This window comes from Bactrocera neohumeralis, chromosome 5 (genome assembly GCF_024586455.1).
Source record: "Bactrocera neohumeralis isolate Rockhampton chromosome 5, APGP_CSIRO_Bneo_wtdbg2-racon-allhic-juicebox.fasta_v2, whole genome shotgun sequence".
NCBI lineage: Eukaryota > Metazoa > Arthropoda > Insecta > Diptera > Tephritidae > Bactrocera > Bactrocera neohumeralis.
The window spans coordinates 25200304-25221700 of NC_065922.1; the positions used below are offsets into that span (position 1 = coordinate 25200304).

Genomic DNA, 21397 nt, shown 5'->3' on the forward strand with positions numbered 1-21397 from the left:
TCATAATGGCTTTAGTTAACAGTTTGGGCTGGGTTGTTTAGTAGCACAGACGTCTATGGATGTATGTAAACAGATGTGTGGCCCAAGCTATGCCATTGCAGCCCTCCATTCATGCTAACCGTAAAAGTTGTCTCGATATTGCACGCTCAAACCAGTTTGCCGCTTTATTTTATGCCATTTTTGTTTGTTTGTTTATTGTTCTTGCTCGCTTTGCAAGTCGTCTTAATGCCTTTTAGCCCATAAAATTGGCTGCACAATGGAATTGAGCTTGCATTTATGCAAATACATACATACACATATGTTCGCAAAGGCAGTAACTTTGACTCAGACACACGTGCGTTGCACATTTCTTTACAAAAGTTTTTCATTCATGCCTTTTTGACTGCAATTGATTGTCTAGTCGAGAAGTTTTGTCTGTCCCAGCGGCAATTAGACAAATGTCTGCGCTCATTCGCAGTGCATTGTTGGAGTTCTGGGTATTTACAAACATAAATTTGTATATGTAGGGACATATGAATGTGTGGACTTAGATTTCAAGTGATTAAGTAGTCAGGTGCTACTTTGTGGTTACACAAGCAGTGACACAAGCAGTGACACAAGTACTCCCCCACGCTCTGAGAAATTTTCAATTATGATCTAATATTCAAAATTATTTCACAGACTTATGTGACACCTATAATACATATATGTAGTCTAGTGTTCAATTATGTATGTCAAGTTCTGCGATTTCAAACAATTATAGGAAAGGTTAAGTAGTCTGGTTAATAATACGCAAAACTTATTAAGAAGTCGTGGCTTATTTATTACACATAGGTGAACTTGACAACTGAGACTGCCAGTCGGATCACATCTCCTGGGTATATGAAGCATAAAAATAACCCAGTTCAACAGGTCGATGCAGTGCAAAACATAGCTCTTAGTAGTTCCACATGACCTTTTAGCCAAATGCAATTATACTTCAATAAGAAAAATATTGAGAAGTCAGAAATGATACAATCAGATGAGATAAGATCTTTTAGGTATATAAGTTTACATATATCAGTCTAAAATAATCACCACAAAAGAAGCGATGGACTTAGCGACTCCTATAAGATACTACGTAGGTTTATATTTCGAGATACTAATGGCAGTCAAGCCCGGAATCTATTGGTCCCCTTCACTGCAACTGAACAATATTCATATGTATTTATTTGAGATGGAGGTTCGAAGATATGTATGGATAGCTCCTTTAGTAAACACTTGAAAATATTTTAAAATTTCTTTAATTTATGTAATATACTGGGAAAAGGTTTAACAGAAAGATTGCATTCTATAATTTTCAGTGAAGTAACTTTTATTATTGTGAAAAAATGGACAAAAGGGAACCCCGTGATAAAACATTGTATTTTGAAGGGACAAGACAAGTGCAAAAACTTGGCTTGATAGCGAGTTTCGGATACTAGCCAGGAAAATCATCAAGGATTGGTAAGCTAAGACGTAGTAAAATGAGCACCGAAGACAACGCAGTGGATGACCGACGAAAACATCAAAAAAGTCCGCAAAATAATTTTGGATGAGTGTAAAGTGAATTTGTTCAAGATATCAGCAATTCTAAGAATATTAACCGAATGTGTACATCATATAATTCATGAAAAATTGAGTATGGGAAAGCTATGTGCAAAGTAGGAGCCGCGAGAGCTCACTTTTATGCAAAAAATCTACAATAACATGATTAGGAGCAGTGTTTGGAGATGTTCAAGCGTAATAAACCCGAGTTTTTTTCGTCGATTTATAACAACGAATGAAACATGTCCCCATCATTTCACTCGAAGTCCAATCGTCAGTCCACAGAGTGGATTGCACACGATGAACCCGTTCCAAAGCGTGGTCAGACGGCAGGGTTATGGCGTCTATATTTTGACAACGATGACAAATATGATTCGAATTGCTTCCCGATCTGGACTCCAGCGGCTATTTCCGGTTCTCAGATCTCAAAAGAATGCTCGCTGGGAAGTAATTTCGGTTGAATGGGGAGGTGATCGCCGAAACTGAGGCCCATTTTGAAGCAAAAGACTAATTGTACTACAAAAGTGGTATCAAAAAGATGGAGTGTCCGTCCTTATAATCAGTGTTTCACCCTTGAAGGGTGTTATGTTACGTTGAATAAAAAAAGGAATTTTGCAAAAAAAATGTGTTTTACTATGGTAGGACGTGGACTTTTCAATTAACCTGATAGGGTGTACTTCTACGGTAGGCAACAATTTTTATGTAAAAGTAGATTCCAGAACTTTCTAGTGAATGTAAATGAACGCAAGCAAAGTACTCCAGAGCTTTCGACTTTAAGGTAACTAATATGGTATGTAAATTATAATGTGCACCATACTACTTCTTAGGAGACACCTTCTTGATTGATATAGTCAGATGGCCATAAATAAATCATTGTTAGATAAATATAATTAACCCTGGACGTGCTGTGTTAGTCGCTTCGACTAATAGTCATCGTGTTTTGCAAACAGCAGCAAAATAACGATGACCGTCCAGGGTGAATATTGCTCTCATAGTTCGGCGGATAAAGATAATTGCTCACTGATTCATAATAATATTGAATATTAACTATTTCAAACAGTTAAATAGTAATAATCAGTGTAAGATATTTAAAAACAAACTTACAGAAATCTGATTGTGGTTTCCAAGATAGCTTTTGAGTATGAATTATATGTATTATGTAAAAAGTCCAAAAGTGATGTTCAACTTACCTATAAAAGATAGAAAAAAATAATAATTAGCAATCGTATATATAAAAAATTTTTTAATAAAAGCTTTCAAAATATATTGGCGTTAAATAAAATTAAATAAATATAGCAAATATAAATTCAAAGTAGTTTATTATGTTTTCTTTACTCGTTATTAAATGTTAAAGAGTCAGGTAGTATAATGTTAATATCAGTTAATTGCAAAATATTTAATACTTGCTATTAATCACAAATTATGGTGGCAGTTTAGAGGCTTTCGCTATAAAAATAGAAACAAATGGTTTTAGTCACAGCTTGAAAAACTTGAAAAGCTTTTGTTGGTAACAAGTGGTTAATAACTTGGCTAAATTGCTTGCACGAGTCGAAAGCTAGCTCTTGTGCTATAAAGTAAAAGCTTTTTATAGGAAGCTTTCAACAATGTCAGTGATATATTTCATTCATGCTTAGTTGTGGGTGAAGTTCCATATTAGTTTTGAGTAGTCGTTAGTTTTTACAAACAATATGTAGTGCTCAAATATGCCTATAATATGTAGGGAATAAGCTTTCATTAAATTATTAGATATTAATAGCCATTATTTACACACATATGTATGTGAAGTATATCTATGTACATGTATATAATGTACATATATGTATACATACATACGCATATATTCATAGATGTATACATGTAGAAGTGATCGGCTACGCTTCGTTGCTTAACGTTGCAATGATAGCTGATCTTAATTAAATTTGACCTTTCAACTAAGAATTAGCGCTTCCAATTGAATTTACACAAAATCGAAAATTATTAATTTATAAAAAAATGTAATAAAAATACTCTTTTTAAATAATGATTTAATTGGATGTTAGGCAGCTAAAAAGCGTTGGGGACGAGGTGCAACCTGAAGATGTTCAAGAGCTACCATTTCATCCAGAAAAACTACGGTTTGGGTTTGGTGTGGTTTGTGGGCCGGTGAAATCATCGATCTTTGGGACATTTGGTTTCAACAAAACGGCGCCACTTCCCACACATCGCGCCAATCAATGGATTTATTGAGAGAACACGGTGAGCAGACAATTTAACGTTTTGGTCGGTGGATTAACCACTAAGATCGTGTGATATCACACTGTTAGGATTTTTCCTATGGGAACATGTAAAGTCTAAAGTCTACGCGGACAATCCCGCTTCAATTCAGGCCTTGGAGCAAAACATTACGCTTGTCTTTCGTCAGTTGCTAGTCGAAATGTTCGAACGAGTCATTGAAAATTGTACCCAACGTATGGACTATCTGCGACGTAGCCGCTGTCAGCATTTGAAATAGATTATTATGATTAATAATCAAAAAATAAATGCCAAAGAATGTACTTTCGAAGGATAATAAACATTCCCCATTAAATTTGAAGTTTGTGTGTTTTTTCTTTAAAAAAATATATTTTTTTTTTTTAAGCTCTATAATATTTTACTGAGATCATCTCAAATCGAAAAATCAGCTATAGCTTATAAAAACGATCTCAACACAACCGAATTTATAAATTTGTATGTAAGTACGTAAGTGTTGCCATAAAAAAGATTTGCAAACCAGTGACACAACAAATTGTTTTAGCAATAAATCGTGATTACACATTAAAATGCTCCGAGAAATATGCATGACAAATGCAAATACAATTGTTGGCGCGCATTTAAGTTTGAGTATTTAGTAGAATCTACAGTAAGTGTGCATGAAAATAGAGACTACTAAATTTTAAAATTAAAGTTCAGTTCAATATTGAGCAAAATGTTATAGGTTTCGAAAAAATTAGCTTAAATTTGAAAAAAATATTGGACTGATAGCGATAAGCAATAATAAAAAATTATTATATTATGTAAAAATATTGTTGAAAATCTAAAAAAAAATACAACAAGTTTAACGCGTGGAATCGAGGCCATATATCACAACTGATTTTTAAAAATATATCTGTAATATTTGGTAAGGGCATAAATAGCACTTTTAAGTTTTTTTGCATAACAGAAATACAATATTCTTGATATTAGACCTTAAAAACCAAAAACAGAAACGATTAAAAATTTATAAAACTTCTGTTCTAATATTAACATAATTACATTGAGTCAATTGATATTATTAATATGGCCGTCAACTGTTGCGAGTTGCAATAGCAGCTACTTTGGCACGTGGTTTATTCCAACGCCTTTATTTGTTGTAGTAAAAAGGCTATAATAAAGCTTCAACTAAGTAAGGGTCAATTAAATTTGCATTTTTGTATACATAGTATATATACATATGTATACATATTATATACACATGAAAAAAGAAACATACCTATAAATATAGCGATAAACTACGCGCTTTAAGTCACGTGGATATGCCAATCTTGCTTTTCGATTACTTACTAGATTTTATAGTAAAATAACGCCATCTCAAAAAAGGTTATAATTGAGAAGAAGAGAAGACTTAAGTCAACATTATCGAAGTAGCACAAGTATGCATTTATTGTGTGTAGCTTTGAATGTATGTATGTATATAATCGGATTATTCAATTTGCCAATTTGAAATCACATGAAAGCTAAGCAGAGTATAAAAATTTGCTTAAGCTAACAACCGATTCGTTTTAAGCAATTTCCACCTGAAGTGTGAATTTTAGCATCTATCCATATAATCGATTTATATGGATAAATAATATGGTAGAGCTTGCGAAATTTTTTCATATTTGTGATCGATTTCTAACTAAAAAAGTAAATTCGTATGAATGCCATAAACAGAAAACATATTAAACGTTTTTAAAAGTTAGGTTAAGCTTCTGACATTAAAATAATTTAATACATAGATAATGAATCTTGTGTGGAAGACCTAAGCATACATATGTATATACTATATACTAAACGTCATAGAACTTATCGTTGTCCACATGCAAAAAAATATCAAAATATTTCTAAGCAAAGGTTAATGTCGGCAGGTTCAATGCTCAAGGACAGCGATTTCAATCAAAAATAAGTACAAACATTAACTTCGGTTGCCGAGAAGCTATGCAGACCCTTCACAAAAAAAAAAATTCCTTACAAAAACTTTGATCGATCAGTCTATACGGCAGCTAAATGCGCTATGTATAGTGATCCAATCAGAACAATTTCTTCGGAGATTACATCATTGTTTCGTGAATTTTATTCAGTTTACATGGCAGCTGTATGTTATAGTGGTCCAATATCGGGCGTTCCAACAAATACGCAGATATACGGACGCACAGACGGACATGGCTAAATCAACTCAGCTAGTCACGAAAATATACCTTCATAGGGCTTCGATATCGGAATATCAAAAACTTTCGGTGGGAGTATTTTTTTTCAAAATGTTCGTAAAAGTTAGAAAACCCGAGTTGATTTTGATACTAAATATTATATTTTTTACATGGAGTCTGAAAATTTGCGATACGATTATTTGCACTTTTATATTTTGGCAAGTAAACAGATTATAAAATATTTAAATTTTGACAAAAAGGCACCCGGAAATTATAGTTAAACTCCTCGTGTAAATTTCAAAAAAATATATATTGCTAAGTTGGTAGGACTGTCTTAATTACTATGCCAAATAAACTTACGGTGACTCAGTTTTAACAAAAACACAGACCTACGAGTGGCACAAAGCCTTCAAAGACGGTTGAGAGATCGTTGAAGACATGCCTTGTTTTGGACGACCTTCGACCTCTGACTGAACTGATGAAAACATTAAAAAAGTAGTATGTTTGAAAATCGACAGGAAAGTATTAGAGAGATTGCAAGAGAGCTCGAGAGTCCGATCGAATGATTTTGGTGGATATGAATGTACTTGTATATGTATATATACATATATATGAAAATGAAGCTGAATTGTTTTCAAAATGAGTACCGTAAACAAGTCTCTTTGGACATGCTTTATCGTGCGAATTCCGATCCCACATTCATGGAGAGCATTATAACTGCCAATGAAACATGGGTTTATGAATTTGACATGTAAACAAGTCAACAATCATCGGACTGGAGGGAAAAAACGAGCCAAAACCAAAAAAAGACACGTCACAGCCACTCAAAAATCAAGGTGATGCTCATTGTCTTTTCGATATTCCTGGTTTAGTGCATCATGAATTTGATCCGGAGGAAAAAACGGGCAATAAAGAGTTCTATTTGGGCTTATTGAGGCGTTGTAGCTTCGGAGCAACCGAAGTTTTAATTTTTTCCTGTTCAAAATGTTGGGAAAAGTTATGAAAACCCAGTACACTATTTAAATTTGATAATGAATATTATATTTTTTATAGGGAGTCTATGTTTCACTTTTATTTTTTGACATTTGAGAAGATTGTAAATTAAATATAATAATTATGAATATAATTTTTTATAGTTTGATATTATTATCTGTTAGTTATTTATATATAAAATATTATTAGTAGTTTTTTTTATTATTATATAAAATTTACACACACATTCAGTGTTAAATGACAATTCAAGGTCAATCTAGTTAAATTAAATCATTCAGTAGTACTTTGAGGAGTAAGTAGATATATGACATTTTATTTGTACGGATTGATGTTATGAGTAGGTAGTTATTTACAAATTTCAGAGAGTTCGAAGGTAACGGTAAAATGCTTTTAACAATTAATGGTTCTTCTTATTATTATTATTTCAATATTTAGTTTTTTTCGTGAAATTGTGCGCAATCAATTTTTAGGTGGATTGTTATGAAATTTATTTAATGATTATTGGGTCGAGGAAACATTTATGTATGTCACACATTGAGGTTTTTATGAATATTAATTTTCTGTTTTAATTAATAATTATCTTTTAGTGAAAGCGAGGGTGGCTGGTGGTAATGCTTGATGCAGGTGGCTGGTGGCTGGTGAGGGGTTCTGGTGAATTCAACATTCATATGTATGTAAGTGCACATATACACGTATACACATACACATATTTGTAACGCATCGCTCGCTTACCTTTTCATCGCCATTACTGACGTTATTTGCCTCACCGCCATTTTGATTCGACGCTGACAATTCAACCGAAGATTTCGATTTCGATTTGGAGCGTCGCGATGAACGACAACGCAAACTCTTCAATACAGATCTCGAACGAGAATTTGTGAGCTTTTGAAAGATATATAGAGAAATATTTACAAAATAAGTATTTGAAATAGCAAGAAAATTACGATTTAAGTAAACAAAACATGAAAAGCTGGTTTAGAAAATGAAAAACTTATGGGAAAAATGCTTTTAAAAATGAAAACAAAAACAGAAGTGAAGAACAGGTGAAAAAGATGTTGAGATGTGAAAACGATTTATGGCAATATACAAAATATGATTTTAATATTTATTTTTGCGGTGTTATCACATATATTATAAATTATTTTATTATGTTTTGTGAGTTTATTTTAGTTACATTTAAGCTTTAACATTTTATTTAAAAAATTTATACATATTTATAAGCACATATGTAATATTAATTAACTTTTTATCATTGAGTAAAAATCAAAATTTTGCTTATTTTTAAGTCATTGTTAATACTAATCTAGTTTTTATTAGACTAAAAAAGTTGTCCAAATAGTCTAAAAGTATGCCAAATAGGAAATCAAAAATATTTTTATATTGTTTAATCCTAATAACATGTTAAACATACGGTTCGTAATTAAGGGAGCTGTGAACAAATTCCCCCTTGTGAAATTTAAGAAATCGTTTTTTTTTTTTTGTAATTTCGATAGGTTATGTAATATACGAAAATACTGGGTAGCCGAAAAAGTATTTTCGTATTTCCATATAGTGTTGGAAAGGTGAGACTTCATTTAACCGAGTTGAAGGAGGTTGGAAAAAAAGTTACAGCTGTTCAAAAATGAGTGAAAACAATTAAAAAATTCGCTATATTTTGAAATTTGTGTATAGAAAGTGAAGACTGCCACGCAAGCCATCAATGAAATTTTGTGAAGTTTACGGAGACGATGCTGTATCAGTTCGTGTAGCACAACAATGGTTCGCTCGCTTCGTTCTTGAAGTTTCGATATGAAAGATGCATCTCGCTCTGATTGTCCTATCGTTGAAAAAGTCGAAGAAATTATGGAAAATATTGATCAGGACTGTCACATAAGCAGCAATGACATCGCTAAGGAACTTAACATGAAAACCATTTAAAAAAGGCTTAAAAAATTCGCGATATTTTGAAATTTTCTGAAGCGAATGGTAAAAGGAGGCGAAAAGTGGATCAAATACGACAATAATGTGCGAAAAAGATCATGGTCCAAGCGTGGTGAAGCTCAACAAATGGTCGCAAAGACAGGATTGGTGCCTCGAAAGGTTATGCCGAGTATTTGGTGGGATTGGAAAGGAATCATCAACTATGAGCTGCTCCAGCCTGGTCAAACGATTGATTCTACATTTTACTGTCAACAACTGATGAGATTGAAGCAAGCAATCGAAAAAAAGGCCAGAACTGATCAACAGAAAGGGCTTCGTCTTCCATTAGGACAACGCTAGACCACACACATCTTTGATTACTCGCCAAAAACTGGGAGAGCTTGGCCGGGAAGTTTTGATGCATCCACCATAAAGCACTGACCTGGCACCATAAGACTACCATTTGTTTCGGTCAATGCAGAACTCCCTTAATGGAGCATAGTTAGCTTCAAGAGAAGCCTGTGAAAATTATTATTATTATTTTTTTTTATTGTAAGTCAGTGTACGGATAATATCTCCTAGTGAGAATATTTTGATAGGATTCGTCCACAGAGACTGCTGGAACCACTGCAGTAGTAGAAAAACTTGTTTTTTAATAGAAGCTCGCGTGTAATTCGAAATATAGTTATGTTTTTCTTCCAAAAATTCTTTAAAAAATCACGTCTTTGTGATTACAAATTTTTAATTCAAATGTTAATTAATTTTTAAGGCATTATTTGCATTCCTGGTATAAATATATATCCCCTAAAATGTTAAAACACTGTATAAAGTAGTTTCCTTTTTTAACTCTTAAAAATGGCTATTTATTAGGCCTCTTACGTGTCAACGTTGACGCAAAATATATTCCCTTACGAAAGCGATATTAAACTTTTTTTGAAAATTTAACATTTCTTGCCTGATCTCTCACTTAATCAAAGTTTTGTGAGCTACTATAAACTATGTAACAATGAAAATCTCAATCCCAAAGGAGGACATTAAAAACTACATTTAAACAGTTAAAAAAAAAATTGGCAATATGGCAAAAAAAAAATAATTTTTATTAAAGGCAACAAATTATAGAAAACATTTGGAATCAAAGCCTTCCTATCACTATAAATAAATTATATTTGATTTAAAACAATTACTTTCATATAACTTATCGCAAATATAGTTTTTTCCAAACTACTTTTCTCAACCGAACAACTTGGTAAGCCCTAATGCCTACCTACAAACTCATCTACGTATAAACATATACGTAAGCTATGTTTGAGGTCACTGCATTTCCGTTTTCGCACACATACTTACATATATGCATACATATAATTATTTTTCCCTACAACTTTCCAACAACCACAACCGACGACTACAAGTGCTAATGTCAAGCCGCAATGTGTTTGAGATGCGACAGGCATTGCTTTAATACATTATTATTATTTTTTTAATTTATTGATGACGGCAACAACGCTATTGCATTATTGTTTTCATATTTCCCTCTGCAACTTAACAACAACAAGTGTTACTTGCTTAGGTAGCAGGCTGCGACTTTCCTGACAAGCTTAATGAATAAATTTCCGCCTACTTTGGTTGGGCGTGCGATTATGCGCAAGTGCAATGCCAACTAAAGGCATGTTTGAAAAAGTATTCACACAAGCGCAAATGTTTGCTTTTTTCATAATACAAGTACCAAATGTATGTGCTTACTTATGCAGACGAGTGGCATGGGAGCAATGTAAGGTATTGTGTTGACTACTTTTCTTTTTTTTTTTTATTTTTTTCTCTGCGATTTTCTTTGTAAGAAACGCACTTCCTTCCCTTCCAACTTTGTAGCCAGGTTTTTTAATTGTTTTTTTTTTTATTTTTATTTTTTTTGTTTTTATTTGCTGTTGTGCGCTCCACTGACTGCGTATGGCGACAAACATTTAGTAATCATTAAGAAATGCTTTAGTGCTTTTAATGTTCGCGAAGGTTTAATAAAAATAATTCAAACTTTCCAACTATTCATTTTAAGCAAGTCTTTTGTTGTGTTACTATACAATGGTAAGTGTAAAGTAACATTTTTTCTGCCAAGCTTTCTCATCCCATATTAAGGTAACTCATACGCACCGACGTTTTCTTTAATTTTAGCTTCAAGTCTTAACAAAAAACCAATCCACTCAGTCACAATGTCGCCAACTTTTATAAATTACAACAACAATATTTTTCGAAATATTTTTGTAATATTTTCGCGTTATGAATTCACCGTTATGCTCTGAATAGCACCGTTTATGATGTCTTCTTCTAAAATTCACTTATGTGCTAAATTAAACTCATGCAAATGAGAAAATTTTGCAAATAAACTAACTATTTTCAACCAAATATGCACAAACAATATATTTTTCGCCTGTTACGCGACGAAAACTCTGATTTTTTTATAAATTACAAATTTGCTTAAATTTTCAACATTTTTTTATTTTTAGTTTTCTTTGAAGAAAGCATGCAAAGAGCGCATATCGCGGCGTAATTCGCACAGCAGTAAGTCAAGCGTGAAGTTCATTAAACTCTTGCTTGTTTAACATGTTCAGTAACGTACATATAACTGATGAACCGGAAACTAAGCAGTTTATGGGAGCAAGCCTTTGAAATATATTTTTTTTGGTTTAGGAAAGAAATTTAAATTCGCTTATGGTGATTAAATATGTTTAGGTACTCGTCCGCGAATACACGTGACCTCAACGCTTATGATGTAAAATTTAATTGCCTCTGCTGAAAGTTGGGTGTTAAAAATTTTGCAATTAAAAAATGGAGAATTTCGCAATTAACATGAGTTGTTGTTGAATTTTTTTGCAAAAATATTAAAAATATATTGCTTTACTTTTTAAGTATATAAATGAAGTGAAAATTATAATTAATTTACATATATACATATATGCATGTATGTATATACATATGTATAACTAAACTATATATTTATATATAACTAAAAAAAACAAGTGTATAATGTATTTCAGCATTTTTTTAAGTTTTGCCTGTAACCCAGCCACATTTTAACATGTCTCTGTTAAACACATTCTAGCGGAATTATAAGATTTTCTCATATCCAGATATATTTATAGTCTATTCTGTAAACTAGTATCAGCTTGCTGACACATTTTGTTGCAATGTCTAAGCTGAAAATTTTTTTGTTTGCAGTGTTCTGATGAGCTTGACTTATCAAGCATACATATATTCTACATATCCAAAGATCCACACAGTACTAACTGCTTGTGTGAATGGATTTTAATAACTTAATGTCAAGACGACTCATAAACACCACTTTCCCGCGACCTAAGCCCGTAGAAACAACTCTTTTCCTGGCACATCGATTATAGTACCAATTCCAACTTCTAAAGAGAAGATATATACATGTGTAGCTATCTCTTAGAATTTCTTCCAAAAAAATTAATTATATAAGAGGTTGCCACTTGTGACAACTTCTGTTTCGGGCTTTTTCGTATAACCTTGAGCTCTTCCAACGTTTCTATTCTTACTTATTCTGTTCAATCCCATCGAAAACCCATCAAATCAGCTGTGTGCTCAGGTTTTTGGAAAGAAAAAAGTTGCGAATATGTCAACTCGACTTGTTATCAACTATTATATCTATAATATAGATTATTTGACTAACTGTTTTACAATTTTTTTTTTCAACAAATAAACAGCAGCGCCACAGCAGTCAAGTCAACTCAGTGAAATAATATATGAAGTCACTTCATTGACTATCGGCTGGATGGTAGTGAATGCAACAAAAAGGTATAAAAATCACGTATCAAGTGCAAATCAAATAACAACAAATCACTGAAATGACAAATTAGAGCAGTGGCAGCTTAAGCGATAACAATAATGCCAACAAAACAGTACCTACAAAAGCACTAACTAACCATAGAAATCAATTAGTATTTAGAAAAATTACGTTTGTGTTGGGTACTCGTTTAAACATATGTATGTATATGTATATCGTCGCCAAAAATTAAAAATAACATAACATCACTTTTCAAAGTTTACAGGCGAAAACAAAATTATAGAAACCACAAACTTGAGTTTTGGCTATAAAATGGGTATATTTCGGTTATGTCTGACAGTGGAAGCTAAAAAATGTATATTACATATATTGTGCCCAAAAAATAAGATGACATTGTATTTATTTTGAAAATTCTTTATTTATTCTTCCAAATCAATTTCATCCCCTTCAAAGCAATCCCCTCCCGATGCAATGTACTTATGCCAACGGATTTTCCACTCTTCGAAACACTGGTTGTAGTCACTTTCCGGGATGGCCTTCACTTTGCTGCGGCTTGAATCTCCTCTATCGTATAAATTTCTTTTGAGCTTGGTGAACAGCTAGAAGTCGCACGGCGCCAGATCAGGTGAATACGGTGGTTGCGGAACGATATGGGTTGAGTTTTTGGCGAAATGATCACGAATTACGAGGGCAGTATGGGATGGTGCATTATCGTGGTGTAAAAACCAAGAATTGTCTTTCCGGCCTTTTTAGGCGGATAGCGTTACGCAAACGACGCATAACGTTCAAATAATATTCTTTGTAGACTGTTTGACCGGTTGGAAGGAATTATAATGCACAACACCACGACAATGGCAGAAAACAGTCAACATACCTTGATTTTTGAGCGACTTTGGCGCGATTTTTTAAGTCTCGGCTCTCTTTTAATATTTCGATTGATCGGTGGTTTCGGGGTCGTTCCATAGATGCAAGTCTCATTGCCAGTTATAATGCATTTCATGACACCCTTTGAAAAGCATCGTTTCACACACTTCAACGCGACGCCTTTTTTCCAAAAAATTCAATTTTTTCGGTACCAATCGAGATTTGATGCGCTGAAGGCCCAAAACATCCTTCAAAATGGTATTGGCTGAGCCTTTCGATATGTCAACTTCATCAGCAAGGTCTCTAATTGTTAATCGACGGTTTTTCAACACCAAATCTTTGATTTGTTGAACATGAGCTTCGTCGGTTGAGGTTGATGGTCGCCCTGGACGCTCTTCGTCTTCGACACGTTCACGGCCGGCTTGGAACTCACTATACCACTTGTAAACATTTTTTTTAGACATAGCCTCATCACCAAAGGCTTTCTGCACAATCCTCAACGTATCCACAGCAGAAAATTGATTCCGTAAACAAAATTTAATGCAAATTCTTTGCTCAACAAATTTCGACATCGCAAAAAACGAAAAACTCACTTTTAGCAGCTCACAAAAGTGTGACTGACAGTACTACCAACCTAAAAAAAAATAATTCTCCAAATCCTTCGACGCGCGCAGTTTAAATTCAAATGTCACCTTATTTTTTGGGCACAGATAATATGATGTAGTGAATAGTAAGCAATGAAAAACTCAATTTCGATTTTTTTGATGATACGTTGTTTTACATTTTAGGTGACAATATGTATTTGAGTGGGGAAAAAATGTTTTCTCCTTAGAAAAAATTAAAACAAAATTTCTAATAATAATTCTAAACACTTTCAACTTTGTTATTATAAAATGGAGTACAATATAAAGCAAAAAAAGTTATAAAAATAAGATAGTTTGTAATTTAAAGAAATAATGTATGTAAAATAATATACGAATTAGGCTTTTGAATTTAAATTTGGACTTTGACCTCGATTAACTTTTGAACGAGTCGACTTAGAAAAACAAATTTTTGAGATTTTTTGTAAATCATTAAAGTCACTACAAGCATAACTTACAGATACAACAAATTGTTTAAATACATCAAATATTCAAACAAAATAAAAAAATATTCCTGCGGAATGTTTTATTATTTTAATACTTATTTAAAAAAGCTAAACCTTTTTCGAATCAAAGATTTATTTCCTATGTCTCCAAACTTCTGTAGGGTATCCCGGACCATGTTCTCCAAATTAGAAGACAAATAAAATAGATTTCCAATATATTAAAATCTGGAACCAAAATTTTTTGGTACACTCTAACATGAACTGTAGTCTATCATTAAACATGAACACCAATGGCCGAAATTTGTGAATTGAAATTAATTAAGCATACTCGTAAGTAGTGTGTGTGAGTAACGGAAGTCTATGCGATTTTTATTCGTACACAATTCAATTAAAGTAAAAATTGATAAAAATTATTTAATAAATTGTTATAAATAATCATATTTGGTTTTAAACAAAAAACTGGTATTTTGGTTTTTTTTCAATCTGTTGAAAATGCTGTACCTAAATTAAATGTTTGAATTTTTTTTTCAATTTGAAACTAAATCACACACATATTTCAAATGTCTGAATTGTCGAAATGAGCCTGGTAAAGTATCAACTCAAATTATCCTTCTTTGAAAACAAATAGAAAGCAATTGGAGCATAAATTTGATCGGGAAATAGCACAAACAGCTGGTCATTTGGGTACTTTGAATGAAGCATAAGCACATTAATTGAAATGTATCGTTATACATACAAATGTATATGTATGGTATGCATCGTAAGTATATTAAAAATAAAAATGATATTATTACGGACCAGAAATGCACAATAAAAGATTTATAATTAACTTGATTTGTCAATCAAAAGGAAATCCGTATGCTTTGATTGAGGGCCGCGAGCATGCGCTTTAATTTTATATTGAAACAGTTTTTACTCAAGCAAAGGTGTATTTTTATACAAACACACATACTTTTAACATTTTAAGTACTTTGGAGCAATTATTGAACCACATTTTTGTAATTATAATTGGACTAAATAGTTCAAATATGATTCGACTAGTCGCTGTGTAGTTATTATATACTCAATATTACTAACATTAGGATGGTGCATAATGTTCAGAGTAGAATTTTAGATGGATATATAGAAATGGGATCATATGAAAAGTGTACATTATTTGAGTACTTATTTGAACATAATATAATTGTTGTCTAAAATATTGAGACTGAGGGTTTGCTATTTCGCTGACATCTTAAGATTAGCTTTTGGTGTTTGTATAGTGTTTAGCTCACCAAAAAAATTATGATTTGTCAACTTATTCTCAGTTCACTGAAAAACACCATAGAAAATTGATTCTGTGAAAAATATGTTAATTTCAAAAATTTCTTGAAGAGAGTGGAAATGTTAAGGGTGAAATTAAGCTTGTGTGAGTTTTTGAAAAAAATCGTTTTTTTTTATATTTTGATAGTTTCTACCTTTAAAAATATCATACTAAAATTTCAAATCGGTATCTCAAATAATTTTTGAGTTGCAGCCAATAAAAGGGTAACCGTTCAGTTGAATCAACCCAATCAGTTCAAGCGCATTTTCGCAAACATACTTTTTCAAATTTGCTGCAGTGATAACTCGAAGGCGAATGATCCGATTATCATGAAAAAATCAAAAATCTAATTTTTGCAGGCCAAAAACGACCAAAATTTGGGCTATAATTCAACTTATTTTTAAAAACGCCGCCATTCTGTTAATTTTTGATGGGATTACATGGGTTTACGGTTTTCAAAAAACCGAATTTTTTTATTGCCTTATTATACCAACACCTCTAGAATACTGTCCTAAAATCTTCAAGTTAATCCGAGTAATAGTTTCGGAGATGCAGCCTTAAGGTGCACTCGAGGCTAGCTAGGTTAAGTGCGCCGTCTTTAAACGCGTTTTTCTCTAGACTGTGTCTTGAAGTCAGTTGGCAAGATTTCTCGAGAACTACTCAACCGATCCTCATGAAAATTTTCACAGGTCTTTGAGATAGAATTCTTCAAGACTTGTATTTTTTTAGATTGCAACTATTTGAAAAAAAAATGTCTCGAAATTTTCATTTTTTTAATGTCTGCCAAAAATCCAATTTTTAGTTTTTTTCTGTCGTCCAAGTTCTAAGTTAATATTTTAACTAAAACACGTATTTTTCACTTTAGATGATTCTGTAAGGAGTTATCCTGCAACAAGGGTGCATCTTTTTTCCAAGGGGTCATCGGAAATGGCGTCGCAATGGCTGAGTTTAAATTTTTTTTTCCAAAAATTCCATAATTTTGTTTTTAATAGTGTATGTTTGTAACAATAAAAAATTATAATAAAATATGAATTGAAAAAAAGCTGTTTTTACCCGAGGAAACCCATGTAACCCCTTAATAAAAAGCTTTAAATTAAACAAAAAAATAAACAATGTTTATCCCAAAAAATTACAGAAATGGCGTAATTTATCAAAAAATATTTTTCTGCAATTTTTTTTACCGTTAAGCGGCTTACATGTGCAATTATGAATTTGACACGGCTGAGTAGGGCAGTACGAGCGCGAGCACTTACAAAGTACAATGAATAACTGCAAAAAGTAGCGGCATGTAGAGGAAAGGTCTAACATACCGAAAAATAGAATAAAAACTGAGAAATAAAATGCACATACTGAATGGCGCTCTCTTCAACCGTTTTGGTTAATTAAAAGCGACGCTGCAGTGATGCGTAAATATTGACGCAACACCAGCCAACAACCAGCAACAATGCACGACCTGCCTCACCAGCGTTGATATGAAAGGTGCAAAAAAATTCAAAAGCAGAGAAAAAAACAAAATAATAAAAAAAAAAGTTATTGCTTAACAGTTAAAAGCTTATTGACCGGAACTCAGCCGAGTACTTTCGGCAAACAGCAGTGTCGGCGACGGAAGCTGCGGCAGATAAGCACATACATATGTATGTACATAAATGGGAAGATATCATAAACGAGGTTTTTTTGTGCGTAAGTGATTTGCAATGACGGTGACGGTGACAAGTTGCCAACGCGGCGTAACAAGTTCGAAGCTAAGGAGCCTTATAATGACTAAAAGGTGTTTGGTTAGTGGTCGACGTGGTGGTACTTGAACACCTTTTTCCAACCATATTTTGTTATGATTTTTGCAACGAGTGTTATGTTTTATTTTTTTCTTTTTTTATTATAATATTTTATTATTATTTTTTTATATTTTTTTCTTGACTGTGGTAATTAAAAAAACAAAGTTGGGCTTTGGTCGTTAGCAACTTTCTCTGCAACATATAGTAAATGTTTTTCTATGTGTGTATGTATCTGCGTTCGCGTAGTTTTTGTTATCGCTGCTAATTACTTTGTGCAAATAGTTTTTATGGCTATTTATAGTGTGCTATAACGGTTTTTACTTGCTTAGTTGCATATTACTGGTATTTACTGTGGTCAACTACACCAAAGGCTCGGTTCGGGTGCTTTTAAAGCCGTTACTGTCTGAGTTTTCTGTTTGCGTTTTGCTTTTTAAATTTGCTACTTTTATTGAATTTGAATTGGTTTTTGTCAAAGTGACTGCGTACATCACATACATAAGTACTTATACGGTATTTATTTCATTTTCTTTGATCTGCGCGTTGTCACTGCCATCATGCATTTGATATTCATGTTGGTGTGTTTTTTATATTTTAGAGGTTGTTGTAGGCATATACCGTTAGGGCAACTGTAAAACTTGTATTTCAAGGAAAATACCTGATATTGAAACTACCGAAGACAAGGCTGTGTTTAAAAAGACATGTTGTAGGTATTACCCTCAGCGCAAGAGTAAATAGCAAAATAACTGTACTTACACAGTGGTGGCAAAGAATTTTGCACTTTATGGCAAGCCTGTTCCCTTCGAGAAAGTGAGTATCCAATATCTTTACACTTGTAGTGTGAAATCGTTAAGTCCCTTAATATAGAGTTGGAAAAGTTGGTGCCTAAGCTTTTTTATTGGACGAATTATGAACTGGGATTGAGAAACTCTAAGAGAAGTCTTTTGAATCGTACATACGTAAGTAAAATATCGAAGATATGAACCAACGGCATACAACATTTTAGGTTTGGAAGCCTAATGAAAAAGCACTTGGAATCCGGTTGATGAAAGTATTCGAGGCATCATGAAAGCCAACAAAGACAATGTGGCTAATAAATAATTTTATGTAACAAGAAGACAAACTGAGAGAAGAGCCTTCTAATAATATCGAGGACAGGTCCTCTAAAACTTTGAAAGCTTTAGTTGATTGGCTGCTAAGGGACAAAATTTTCAATGGCATGGCCCAATTTGGTTACAAAGCTGAAATGTTTCACCATGAAAACCGAAAGTTAAGACAAAATTAAGGAACGTCCTTATAACAGGTGATCCATGTAGAGGTACTTTTTCCAAAAGCGTACAAAATACAGCTTGTGCATAAACTGTGACATCGCTTCGCTCTATGGACTCTTGAAAAATTCCAAGAAGATTCGACGTGCAAAATTGCCGCATTGTGTACGAAGAGCAAACGGAAGAGATTCAAGAGCTGACATTTCATCCAGAAAAAAAAACAACGGTTTTTGATGGTTTGTGGGCCGGTGGAATCATTAGTCAATATTTCTTCAAAAATGGTATCGGTGAGAACGTAATTGCCGTCAATTGCGACTGTTATCGCGCCATGATAACCGACTATTTCATGCCTGAAATTGAAGCTCGTGATTTCAGCGACTATTGCTTTCAACAAGACGACGCAACTTCACACACATCGCATCAATCAATGGATTTATTGAGAGAACACTTCGGTGAGCAGATAATTTCACGTTTTGGGTTGGTTGATCGGGCACCAAGACTATCACATCTTTTGACTTTTTTTCTGTGGGGAAAGCCCGGTTCGATTCAGGTTTGGAGCAATACATCACGCATGTTATTCGCCAGTTACCATCAGTCGAATGCTCGAACAAGTCGTCGAAAATTGAACTCAACGAATGGACCATCTGAGACATAGCCGCGGCCAACATATGACAGAGATAATCTTAAAAAAATAAATGCCAGAGAATGTTCTTTCGAATGATAATAAAAGTTCCCCATTAAATTTGCAGTTTAGGTATTTTTTCTTCAAAAAAGTAGGGAACTTCGAAATGAATCATTCTTTACATGATTTTTGGCGAAGAAACCTTTTAAAATGTTTATATATATTTACATAAAATTATATACGAAACTTTAACAATTTCTCCCTCATTGAGAACAAAAAATATAAATATTTAATAATGTATATTGCCTATAATGATTTTTAAAAACGTTAAAATATTTGAATTTTGACCGTGAAAGAAATAATTTTTGGCCCAAAATTATAATTCTCGGCCTTGTATCGAGAAAAGTATGCAAAAAATAATAATTTGTTTTTGAGTTACAACTACAGACAATTTGAGAAACGGAATATGAGAAAACCGTGTTTAAAAAAAGCGGAATCAACTGAGCGGGTTTCTTTTAGAAGACTGTAACTCAAAAACTTTTTAAGATATCCATTTAAGATTTTACTAGGTTCTTTTTAAAGGTGAAGGAAATTTATTTTCAAAATATGATACTAAGTTGCCCCAATAAATTCGAGTTTGTGGCCTTACTTGAACGCACTGTGACATATTTATTAGAAAAAAAATCATTACTCAAGGCTTTGAATTCAAATCTGCATAAATAATTTAATTAATTGAGAAATCTACTTAAACACGTGATAATTAAACATTCTTAATATACAAACTTGCAATGGGCTTAACTCATTTTCAATACCGGTTTTCCAGGTGTTATCAATCATATGTAAGTAAAAGGAATTATATTACAAGTTTATATGCGCTTTGCTAAAAAGATAATGAATATTATAAAGCGTAATATTTACGCTGCAAGCAGATAATTATTGAGAGTATAAGGAAATAAATATACAGAAATGTATTGAATGTCTCTTCAGGTGTAAATTGCAAACAACTTGGGTAGTTGTAGTCATCTATCTTATTTACTTCATTACTCAGGTGGCTTGAATATAGTCAATATTGAGATTATGGTACTAAGAATGTTAATTATCATATGTATGGTATAGTATATGGTATATGTTTTAAATTACCAAAGTGAGCCAGTTTCAAGGCTGCACAATTAAGGTTTATTTTGATTGCAGGTAACAGGAACTATTTTTTTTTTTGAAGGGCAATAGAAACAAAGAGGTATTTGTAGAAGTATGGAAAAAAGACAAAATTAACAGACGATTGATTTAGTTTCCATATACTATATTATATATGTAATATAATTATACCAAACTTTAGAATACTTTTGACCCAACTTAGGTATTTTTTAAATTTCCAAACTTCGGTGAATGTTTTTTTAAGAACAAAAGCACATCATTGTGAGCAAAGGTGAGATGGACAACTAATTAATATGAAGTTCTGGTCGACCAGAGCCCTGTTGTTGGTACTAATGTGTGAGAGCCTAAATTTTCTTAGTGAAATTTTATAGCAAATAGAGAGTTAGGCGCCGTTCGCAGCAACTCGGACTGACGTATAGAATGACAATGAAGAGCAACATGAAGATTCAAGAGCTGCCATTTCATCAAAAAAAAAACCATGGACTGGTGGAATCATCAAAAATAATCCCGGTGAGAATGTAATCGTCAATGGCTCGTGATCTTGGCGACATTTAGTTTCAAAAATACCACGCCACTTCCCACACAACGCATCAATCAATGGATTTATTGAGAGAACACTTCGGTGAGCAGGTAATTTCACATTTTGGGCCGGTCTATTGGCCACCAAGATTATGTGATATCACACGTTAAACTTTTATCCTG

The 21397-nt window shown here is 32.9% G+C and overlaps 1 protein-coding gene across 5 annotated transcripts in view; it reads right to left on the bottom strand.

The window, feature by feature from the left end:
- The window catches only part of LOC126758730 (protein vav-like), a 202783-nt gene that overhangs the window by 51351 nt on the left and 130035 nt on the right, over positions 1-21397 (bottom strand). For 2 of the 5 annotated variants that reach the window (XM_050473100.1, XM_050473101.1), the window contains exon 3: positions 7671-7820. The exons of the other annotated variants lie outside the window; for them this stretch is intronic. In XM_050473100.1, the coding sequence (XP_050329057.1) occupies positions 7671-7820 (150 nt within the window). The remainder of the gene's footprint in view (positions 1-7670; positions 7821-21397) is intronic. 5 annotated transcript variants of the gene reach the window in all.